General features: G+C 36.9%; 1 protein-coding gene across 1 annotated transcript in view; it reads right to left on the bottom strand.

Moving 5' to 3' along the window:
* Positions 1 to 12,288, bottom strand: part of Cad88C (cadherin-88C) — a 211,082-nt gene that overhangs the window by 103,192 nt on the left and 95,602 nt on the right. Inside the window, exons 3-7 of the mRNA XM_067144414.2 lie at positions 11,743 to 11,961; positions 11,330 to 11,491; positions 8,880 to 9,009; positions 3,687 to 3,859; positions 1,313 to 1,510 (exon numbers count right to left, since the gene is read on the bottom strand). Of these exons, the coding sequence (XP_067000515.2) occupies positions 1,313 to 1,510; positions 3,687 to 3,859; positions 8,880 to 9,009; positions 11,330 to 11,491; positions 11,743 to 11,961 (882 nt within the window). The remainder of the gene's footprint in view (positions 1 to 1,312; positions 1,511 to 3,686; positions 3,860 to 8,879; positions 9,010 to 11,329; positions 11,492 to 11,742; positions 11,962 to 12,288) is intronic.

Below are 12,288 nucleotides of genomic sequence, written 5' to 3'. Positions count from 1 at the left end.
GGCGAAACTAATACCGAGTTTACATTTTATTAGCAGTAGAAGCAGCACGTTTTCTTCGGTAAATGTGCAGTTCTGATGAACAGAGGGTAACAAGGATAAGAGAATAAAAAAGCACTGCAAACTTAACAACCTGCTATATCAAGATGATGTTGTTCCTTGTCTTTCACTGGCCTGTATCCATGAAATATATATTTGGTGTCCACTAAGTCCACGTGAACACCACAATCTCTCTTAAAATAAGTGTCAGTCGTCGTCTGTATATTCACTCGAGGCATTGGAAAATTTGTTTGAACTTCCGCTTCACAATTATTTTTCAGAGCAGAAAATAACACGTTCACACTGGTTTTGTTACCATTGGTGCGCATCACTTCAGTCTGCGTGCTTGAATCATTGTATGATTTTGAAAATCTTCCGTGGTACTAGTTTCAGCATTCTTACGTCTCCGTTTTCGCCTCTTGTATCTAGTAGTCACTCGGTGCTCCTCTTCTTGCTGACGTTCAATCGAAACAAACGGTTTTACAAACAATCTCGGTACATAACCAGGACTGTCAGGATCTCTCGAAGGCATTCCATTCACAAAATGCCGACTACAAACACGCGAGTTATTCGTGGGTTCCTATGGTTTACCATAACTAGTCTGTTGTTTCAGTGCCGCAATCCAGGCATTTCTTCTAATTTCATGCTGCTTTTTATTTGGAAACACAAAAAACTTACTGCCAGGAGGACAGTTAATATACGTAAAGTTGCAATCCACCACAGAAATTTTTTTCTACTGTTTCGAGAATAGTACAAACAGTATAAACAAGACCAACACAGGCACAGGCACTCGACTGCGACTCCCCCTGATTGTTTAAGTGACTTGCCGCCAGAGCGTAGCACCCATCATACGCACGAGGTCTATAACATTTGTGTGGGTATATAAGAAATTATTTACTGTGTATGAATTCCATGAGAACAAAATAGAAGACACCATATTTTAAAGATTTTTGAAATGGTTTTTGTATATCTGCCAACTGGTGATGTATACACACAAAATGGTCACACTTTTATCACTGATACATTTGAGCCTTTATAAATATAACTCTAACACTGATATCAATCGATAATTATATTTTTAGTAAGTAATACATCTTTCTACCTAGCATCATGACCTTATGATGATAATAGCCCTACTATATCTACAATCACTTTTGAAGTGAGAATGGCTGATCCTGATAATGTGCTAGATATTTGGAAGGTTGAGGTGCTTGCATGCAAGTTAATTTCCTTGAATAGTTCTTTCATCTTCAGAACAGGCAGTTAAGATAGTTACCTGATCATAATCGAACACTTGTGGTATAGCTCCATGAAGAAAGGTGAGAGGTGTATTGGCCTGAGCATTTTCATTAATTTCTGTCACATATGCTTTACTCCTGAAGGTAGGAATCTCATCATTTACATCAGTAACAATTATCGTTACTTCAGTCCGGGTTGTAGGAGATGGAAATACTGCCTTGGAGTCCTCTGTTGCCTGTGAAAAAGAAATTTTCTTCAAATCATACTTTGATATGACTCTTCAACCAAACTATTAACTATGATGTGACCATTCAACCAAACTATTAACTATGAGTGAAACCTTAGACATTTGGCCTATAAAACCACCATGTTACATATTATTTCAGCATAACCAAATTTCATCATTCGACCCAGAAATTTTCATTTAGGAAATATTCTGAAATATTATACTCAATTTATGCATTGCAAAATATGCACCAAGTTTATCCCCAAGTGATGCAGTTCTTATGGAAATAAAAATAACGCTCCAACAGGAACATTCACTTTTTAACTCAGCTATCCCTAAGTGGTTTTAAAATATTTCAGACCGAGCTCGATAGCTGCAGTCGCTTAATTGCGGCCAGTATCCAGTATTCGGGAGATAGTAGGTTCGAACCCCACTATCGGCAGCCCTGAAAATGGTTTTCCGTGGTTTCCCATTTTCACACCAGGCAAATGCTGGGGCTGTACCTTAATTAAGGCCACGGCCGATTCCTTCCCACTCCTAGCCCTATCCTCTCCCATCGTCGCCATAAGACCTATCTGAGTCGATGCGACGTAAAGCAACTAGCAAAATATTTCAGAGCAACTGAGACAACAAGAGAAGTTCGGAAGAACAGCTGAATTTCTGTCTGCCCTGTGCTTGAATTAGTCATTTTCGGATAGTGAGGAATGAGTTATGAAAATTTTTAACTTTTACCTTCAATTTCATATTCAATATGAATGCGCTTGTGAAAGATGAATGATGTTGAAACTGATTAAGTGAATGCCTGCACTATACATCGTACTTGCATTCTGGTGTTGCTACATTGCATCGCAAGCGCGACATTCGGCGCCACTTCCAGGGTTAAGGAGCATGAAATGGTAGTAATTCTAGTTCAGTTCAGGACTTGTGAGGAACAGTAAGTTACTCTAAATCATGATGACACTTCTTTAAACAGATTAAGCTAAAGTATGAGTGAACATAGTCTGTGATATGTTTGGAATTTAGTTAAGCAGTATAACTTAGTGTGAGTATTAAGGTTATTTTAAATATTGAAAATTACTTAGTGACTACATTCTCAGTGATGACTGAATTAACAAGTTTACAGTGAAGACCATGGCAAGTGGTGAGATAAACCTTGGACAGTTAAATGACTAAAGATCACTTGTTAAACAGTACAACCTTTTGTGTGTATGAATTTAGCTGTAAGGTATTTTTTTATGCATTCAACATGTATATGTGTAAAATGAATGTGATGATTTACATAAAACATAAATACCACATAATACCATGTGAATATTAACAGTTGGGGTATTAGGAGTTTATTCCAAAGCAAGTTTATATCATGTTTATAGTGATTGTTAGATAGTGATTGTTGACAAACAAAGCCTACAGCATGTGTGATATAAGCAATATTATTAGTGAATTAATAGTTGTTCTTTTGAGAAGACATTTACTTTGTGCTAGTATGATATTGTACAGTCCCCAAGTTCTGCCATTTATCTTCAAAATTGTGAAGTCTTAAACACAACATGCCGTACTTTCGATGCTGGAACTCTATGCCCGCTGCAGATGGTTGTGACTACTACAGGACTTCATCATCATTGAAGTCACATTTTAGATTCCAGTTTTACATGAAGTATTCTATTGTTATGATAGACTTCTCTATATTGATGATAGAAGGGGAAGGGAATCTGTGTTCAACTGTCTAGAGCATTTGCATCGTCAACCTTGGCTTAAATAAAATTAGAATCACAATTATTATTATCACATGCTTCTGAGTCCTCATTAACTGGTAAAAACTTTGCTCTTCCTCCAATGATAAGACATATCACTTAACTAGCCATTTACTCAATAAATACAATGACAAACTTTAAATACAATAATAATAACAGAAATAATTTTTGAATGATACCATAACCAATGTACTGTAACCATTATGATAATCTACATTAGAGAGTCAGAACTGAAATCAAATCAAATGGATTTCCAGCTGAATACACAAGAGTAGTTGTAACTGCCACTGTAGGGGAACAGATAAATGTTAGACAACTCTTCCTGTTAGTGTACTGACAACTTAAGTTAGAAAACAAATAATCAAAACAAAGGCTTTGTGAGATGGAAGTAGGACGAGACTTCCAAATTGTATAGAAATTTTCTGAAGTCTTACAATGATTTCCAAGATGTAGGCGCCATTACTGTTATCTGGACTTTCTCGATCCAACTTTTCCAGAGTGTAAACAATCCCAGACTTTGCATCAATATCAAAACTTCTCTGAGATCCAATGGCTAAGGAGTATGTGATGCGATTGTTGATACCACGGTCACCATCCACAGCCTTGACTGGAAAGAAGAAAAAACAGAAAATCCATTAAACATTACTAAAGATTAATATAAACTGAATAAATTCCATTAACAAATGACATTTTTGAAGCATACAAGAAAGATAAAAATTTCCAACAGGGCTATATCAAGGTAATGGCTGCAAGTTTTGACATAGAATATGAGTATGGCACGAGTAACAGATACTATACTCTTAGCTACAAACATCAGTTGTGACAGACAATGTGACCTCTCTGAATCAATGCATATTCCTTATCAAACTATTCATTATGCAGTACATACAGTAACTGTGTAACCAAGGTACAATTGCACTACAAATTTGAAACCTCACGACAACACTTCAGTTCGCAAGAGTCATTGCAGACATAACAGGTGTTTATTGTCAGGCCTTGAGACTTGAGATAGGTGCATGCGCGGCAGCCATGCTTAACACCTCGCACTTCTTTGGCCGCATCCACATGACTTCTCATCACACGACCACAGTACGTACTGTATGATGGGTGTGGACAAAATAAAATACCTAGTCAGTAAAAGTTTGAAAATTTACTGTTGACAATTAATTTCTTAATTCCAAACAAATTTATACATCTTCAAAAATAAGTTGATGTACAATGGGACTGTAATATGAAAAGTAACATATGTATATATATTGAAAGAGGAACCGTCCGTGACTGAACTGGGAACTGCATGGCGTGTTTCATTAGTTTTAATTGTGCGCATTGTGGACTGTGATGCAACGCCTCCTCCTAGCGAGCTCGCTGCAGCTTGCTAAGGCACAACCACGACGTCACGGAACAAGTGGCCCGCACGTCAGAGAGAATCATCTGGAAGCTTTCTTATATCACTGATTCCTGACAGAATATCAACAAATGGATAACAAGACCATATAGCTGGTGATAACAAATAGCTAGTGTTCAAGTTTCAAGTTAACAGACGTATTATTTGAGGAGATATTGAGATTTTAAAATATCAGGTAATATCAATGACGTTTCCGCTCAGGGCCAAGCTCTGGTATATAAGGTGAGCCTAAAATCTAATACGACAAAGTGACCGATAGCAGGGTCCGGTGATGGTCTGCTGCACGAGATTGTGCGTGAGTCCCAAATTCCGAACTTCGAACTCAGTACCGGTGAGGTATGGTCTAGAACAGGGGTTTCCAATTTGTAAGGCCTCAAGGGCCATTTTGGAAACCTTAGTCATGTTCGCGGGCTGCACTTGAATAGGCCAATTTTTGTAAAATTCTCCAAACTGTACAGAAGCACCATTATGAAATAATATGCATAGTTCAATTGATATGAGGGTTTGATCATTTTAATTACTTAAAACATTGTTTTAAAATTGCATAAAAGAGTGAAATTTGGAGTGGGGCTGAGTGGCTGAGACGGTTGAGGCGCTGGCCTCCTGACCCCAGCTTGGTAGGTTCGATTCTGGCTCAGTCCGGTGGTATTTGAAGGTGCTCAAATACGTCAGCCTCGTGTCAGTAGATTTACTGGCGTGTAAAAGAACTCCTGTGGGACAAAATTTCAACATCTCGGCGTCTCCGAAACCATCAAAAGTAGTCAGTGGGACGCAAAAATAATAACATTATTACTTGAAATTTGGATTTTAAATGTTTTAAAATAAAAAATATTCTGTTGAGAACAAGTGAATACTTGAAAGAGGAACTAGTATTAAAGAATATTAGTTCTGACTTGGGACTGTAAGGTGTATAAAGATGAACACATTTTTGAATGAGCTAATAAGTATTTTTGTGACTTTTCTTCACATTATCTCTTACAGTGCCACAAAAATGGCATTGCGGGCCACGTGCGGCCCGTGGGCCGCCAATTGGAAACCCCTGGTCTAGAACTTTAACTGTGACAGTGGTACAACTCTACATTCTAAAGTTTTTCGTCCTTTCTAAAGGACTCACGTAAAGCATTCAAACACTTAAACATTTTGTATGGCTTACTTATAAGCACAAGTGTCATACGCTGGACATTATTAATTTATGCCATGTGCTTATAACTTAGTGAGACAAGTTCACGTGTAGAATTTCTGCAAGTAACCAACTAGTTAGGATTTTGTTTATTGAAGTTACGTGGATATTAGTTCACGCAAAGGGATAAAGACTGTGAAATCGAATGTTAATACTTCTTGGTGCTAAATTAACAGTAGTGGATCAGTGGTAGAGTGTCAGCCTCCGGATCCCAAGATAGCGGGTTCAAACCCGGCAGAGGTAGTCGGATTTTTGAAGGGTGGAAAAAAATCCATTTGACACTCCATGTCATACGATGTTGGCATGTAAAAGATCTCTGGTGACACATTTGGTGTTTGTCCGACAAAATTAATTAAATCTCAGCCATAGACACCCAAGAGAGTTTCGGTTTACTCAGTCTGCCATCTAGTGGGCCTAGAGTAAAATGGAACATCGAAATTGACGAGCAGACAGCCAGATGGCATCAAATTGAAATGTCTGCACACGGTAGCTGAGGCCATACAATAATTATTATTATTATTATTATTATTATTATTATTATTATTATTATTATTATTATTATTATTATTATTATTATTATTATTATTATTTCTTTTTTTTTTCTTTTTTTTTTTTTTTTCTTCTTAAATCTATATAAGGGAACATAGACTGAATCTCACAACATCATCATATATGAAGTAGAATGCTTAGACTCTGCTTAAACTTTTCGAAATGCATTAAAACTTACAGTCAGAATATAGTGCATTCAGTGTATCGTGAAGGTTCGATCACCTTATTAAGTGGAACCTTGGTTCAAAATCTCTCTGAATGTTAGACTTGCTAATTAGGAACAGACAGTGTTATATCATTCAAAGTGGTGTCTGCAACTTTGATGCCACATGCATAATTCAACCACCTGTATCATCATGTGAACTTCCATCGATGGAAGCGTGGTAGCTTCGGGGGATGCGTGGTCATGGTATTCCAGTAATGGTGTTCCTGATAGCTGGTGACATGGTTCTATGGACCTGTGAAGCTACAGCAAAATAGAGCCAGCACTTGCAAAAAGGTGATATACATCTGTCTTATTAAAGAACAGTATGAACTGCAACTTATCATTTAATTTTTCCAGTCTACAAGTCACTTTTAATTATTATTTTCTTGTTTTTTTTTTTTGCTATTGGCTTTACGTCGCACCGACACAGATAGGTCTTATGGTGACGACGGGACAGGAAAGGGCTAGGACTGGGAAGGAAGTGGCCGTGGCCTGGTGCCTGGTGTGAAAATGGGAAACCACGGAAAACCATCTTCAGGGCTGCCGACAGTGGGACTTTTAATTTTCCATGCAACTTTTTCTTATAGTGACTTCAATATAACTTTCAAAATCATAAGTACTTTCCAATTTATCAAATAACTTACAATTTTATAAAGCCAGTGTCATATCAACAAACTTACTAATGAGTATGGATTTGGACAATGCATGACTGCATTGAACAGTGTAGGTGGAAGAACTCTTGGAACAAAAGGATATTCGACAAAGCGACTGGCCTGCCCATTTTCCCAACTTAAATAATATCGAGCATGTGTGGTACATGTCAGGCAGACGTATTGCAGCATGTTTACAGCCACCAATGACCAACCAGCAGTTGTCAACTGCACTGGTGGAGGAATGGCATGCCCTACTGCAAGAACTCCTTACCAATCTCGTGGCCGGCATGGCAACATGTGGCAGAGCATGCATCACTGTCCGCAGTGATCACACACCCTTTTAAGAACCCTGTGATGTCCAGGGGACCATCATAAGTTGCAGTGACTTACGTGTATTTTATTGTCTCTGTATAAAAGTGTCATTTTTGTTTGTCTTATTGCATACTGCTTTCAGTTGCCTACTGTACCACACTGTAGCAGTTCTCCCTATGTATGGTTCAAGTTTCATCGAGCTATGCTTCTTGGTAGTGACACTACCTGCGAAAATTACTATCGTCCTTAAGTTTTGCACAGCAGTGTAGATTGACTGATGTGTTAAAAGGAAAAAAAGATACTGTAATGGGTTTGTAATTTCTTTAGGGATAAAACATTGTAAACTTTATGTACTTTGAATATTTAAATATAGCTAATAATACAGTATTTATAAAGCAGATAAAAGATGAAAATCTAAAAATTACTTCAATTATCTGAAAAAATATGCGAATTGAGTTTTGTGTAAGAATCCAGCATGAAAGAGCTATGGAAAAACGCAATGAAACTATTAAACAGGAAAATTGTGTCTTTTAATAACTACTGTTTACTTTCAAGGCTCTCAGTGACTTGCTTTTAGGGGTCAAAAAGAAATTAGTGTATCTTTGAACTGAGATATCTATGTTCAAATTTTGAACATCTTGGCACGTTACATCAATCAACTTCGAACCTACTTTGACCCTTCAGTAGTTTTTCATAGTATTTCCCCTGACATTCAGAATGATTTAATATTCTCTCTCTTTCTCTCTCTTGCTCCCTCCCTGAGATGTAGACTATCCCAGGTGCGTTTTGTTTCCTTAATTCTTACGTTACTTATCCATGAAATACGACAGAGTTGATCTAATTTACAAGAAGTAAGGTAAGCAATATTTTACTTAAATGCTTTCATAACAATTCAGTAACTGTCAAAGAGCTAAAAAAAAGTACTGTGATAGTTTTAACAATAATTACAAATGAATTTAATAACATGTTTTAGTTGACAGCTTCCTATAAGTAGAAAACCCCTGGAGACACTAAATGCTGGAATTTTGTCCTGCAGGAATTGTTTATTGCACTGCTAAATCCGTACAGAGAGAAGGTTGGTGTATAATTCAAATACTGGTTCAAACAGACTGGGTGCGATCCAATTTGCCAACTTGGCTTCAGAAGGCCAGCACTCTGTCTGACTTCTCAGGCACTCAGTCTGGCAATCTACTTTTAGTTTTTTATAATATACTTTACTGAAATGGAGAAGACCCTCGCAGTTTGCTTTAAGAATTGATTATCACAATGACAACAGGGGTAGTGCCATCATGAGTTTTGATTTCACCTTTAAATGTTGCTTACCTTGAAGTACTGAAGAACCAATTCTTGCATCCTCACTAACCCTAGTTACAGGAGGAACAATTACAAATTCTGGAGGCTGGTCCTCCATATCTTGTACTTTAACCAACACAGCTGCAGTGCCAGTATTTACCTAGAAAGATAACATAAACATGATCATTTCCAGAAAGCTTGATAGTAACGTAAAATTTACAGACAAATACTACAATGCAGAACTTGTATTATTTATTACTAGCTAATGTACCCGTGCTTCGCTACGGGATTCTCAGAAAGACTGACTTTGTGGTTTTCCTAACCAGAAATCAACATAGGTCATTACAAAAACGTATGAATGTAGCGATTAAAAGCAATGCTATCATATAAAATACTCGATCAAATGGAAAGCCGCACTTTTTATCACTTTTAACGAACAGTGCTGCGGTTAGATTGCGGTGCCAATCTAATAGTCCAAAGTTCCAGAGCTGGGATGACCAGGCCGCAGATTGCCATGAACACTCATCTGCCATTATTCTGCTAAATATGCACACTGTTCATTCTAATCAGTGCCTCAGAGTAGGGATTGAATAGTCCGAATGCTATGATGATCCAGTGTGTTACATACCAGTAGTATCAGAAAATTTATAAACCAGGGGAATGGCATGCTAAAGAAGAAAGTTATCTAACTCCCCAGCTACTTCCCATCAATATTCAGACAGGCTGTTACACTCTGTACGACTGGGCGAGTTGACCGTGTGGTTAGCGGTGCGCAGCTGTGAGCTTGCATCCGAGAGATAGTGGATTCGAACCCCATTGTCGGCAGCGCTGAAGATGGTATTCCGTGGTTTCCCACTTTCACACCAGTCAAATGCTGGGCCTGTACCTTAATTAAGGCCTAAGGCACTCCTAGCCCTTTCCAATCCCATCGTCGCCATAAAACCTATCCATGTCGGTGCAACGTAAATCAAATAAAAAATACTCTGTACGCAGCAGTAATCCTATCTACCGGAGATGAGGGGCAACAGAAGACACAAAGCACATCACGACAAACAATGGTCAATGTAATGTTATTGTTGATCAATGTTGTGAGCTTTCTATATTGTAGGCCTTCACATATAGTTTTCTTTCGACTCTGTGATTTGTAAAATATTTTATACCATAAACTGTCGTTTCTTATTCTCCGACTTCACATACCGATTTTCATTAAATACTGTTTACCCATTTTCTCGTTACTCGGCGCAGATATGGTCTTAGTAACAAAAATCCAAATTCATGAATATCTTTGTGATCATAGCCAGTACGGTAACAATGTATAAGACATGAATAATAGGAAATTTAATACTATATAACCTTAATTATGTAGCATTCATCAATTACACCTGTAATAAGAAATATTTGAGAATTACATTTTAGGCCTTCCCCTAAACTACCATTTCACTCAGCGTGAATAAAATAATTTACAGCCTAGACTATAGCAACTTATTTCCTGACTTTGCATACCGATTTTCATAAAATAGGCTACTAATAACAATATTTGAGAATTAAGTTTTAGGCCTTCGCCTATACTACCATTTTTCTCAGCGTGAATACAATTATTGATAGCCTAGATTGTAGCAACTTATTCCCCAACTTTGCATACCCATTTTCTTTAAAATACGACCACTAATAACATAAACAGTTGAGAATTCAATTTTAGGCCTTCCCCTAAACTACCATTTCACTCAGCATGAGTAAGATGATTTATAGCCTAGATTGTAGAGGCTCATCCCCCGACTTCACATACCGATTTTCATTAGACCACTAATAACATAAATAGTTGAGAATTCAATTTTAGGCCTTCCCCTAAACTACCATTTCACTCAGCGTGAGCAAAATGATTTATAGCCTAGATTGTAGAGGCTCATACCCCGACTTCACATACCGATTTTCATTAAATTCTCTTCAACCGTTTTCTCGTGATGCGTGTACATACATACATACATACAGACAGACAGACAGACAGACAGACAGAAATGACGGGAAAGTAAAAAATGCATTTTCTTGTTACTATGGACATGACCGATACAGAAATACCATTATTTTCAAATTCTGAGCAATGTACAGACAAAACTCTTATTTTATATATATAGATTCTCTGTTACTATTTTCCCATATTTATTTCCTAATTTTATTATAAAGCACCCAACAGATTTTCTCTCTGATTGGATGAATGTACCAATCTCATCAATCTGCATTTCCCCTCTAAATCAACTTCCCATCCAACAATAATTTCTTATGCTATAAAATTGTTCAAAGCAACATGTGGCTCCATGTCAGACTGAGAACATGTATACCCTGCTGATAAACAAACAATTAACTAAAATACAGAAATTTAATTCCTTAGCACCTACTTTAATAAACTATTTTCTGAGTGAGAAAATTTTCATTCAAGTTGATACACCTTGCAAATGTAGGTACCAGAACTTGTTAATACTTACCCTCTCATTGTTAGCTCTGTCCACTGCTAAAACCCGTAGTTGATATAAAAACTTGCGCTCATAGTCCAGATGTCCTAATAGTCTTATAACACCTTTTCCATTCACTGTTGAGATACTGAACATGCTATTGTCTCCATCAACTTCTTGAAGGTAGTAAACCACCTAAAATATTACAAAGTATTTCATTAAAGATTTTGGAAAAAGAAAAAATGTGAACTTAGCTACAATGGCCACATTAATTGCAGCATACAGATACCACTTAATTAACACAACAATGACATTTTTATCACTGTCAAACTTAATATTCACATAAGAGGGATTTAATTATTATTCTAAAAAATCAATTCTTTTCAAAAACAATTTTAGAGATAGTAGCCATTAGAATTTTTACAAGGATAGTGGTATGTACTAACCTGTCCGTAGGATCCTTCATCTTGGTCTGTAGCCTCTACAGTAGCAAGGATTCCTGGTGGACTGTTCTCTGGCACTGTTATTGTTGGTTGATAGGGTTTAAAAACTGGTTCATTGTCATTAACATCTTCTACCAAAATCAACAAACTCTGGGTGATGAAGTTTCCATCTCCAAGATGTCCATCAGTTAGTGTTAAAACCAGAGGGTATTCATCTCGCACCTAAAACATTAACAGAGAAATATAATGCAAGTAGCTACTCTGCTAAATCTATCAAGAAGGTTCAGTAAAATTTATGAAAATGATTCAAGTGACATGTCATTTACATTATATATTACATTTAAGTTATATAATTATACTCATGTGTTTAGCCCTGAGGACAATTTCAGTCGTGATAAGATATATTGATGAAGATGTGATAATATCAGAAAAAAAAAGAGGAGATTCGTCATGGTAGGAGATACTACTACTACTACTACTACTACTACTACTACTACTACTAATACTACTACTACTATTACAACAACAAAATATTTTCATTCCTCCCCT

Source organism: Anabrus simplex, chromosome 3 (assembly GCF_040414725.1).
Source record: "Anabrus simplex isolate iqAnaSimp1 chromosome 3, ASM4041472v1, whole genome shotgun sequence".
Lineage (NCBI taxonomy): Eukaryota > Metazoa > Arthropoda > Insecta > Orthoptera > Tettigoniidae > Anabrus > Anabrus simplex.
Note: the sequence above shows the minus strand (reverse complement) of the source record. Positions and strands in the feature narration are given on the sequence as shown.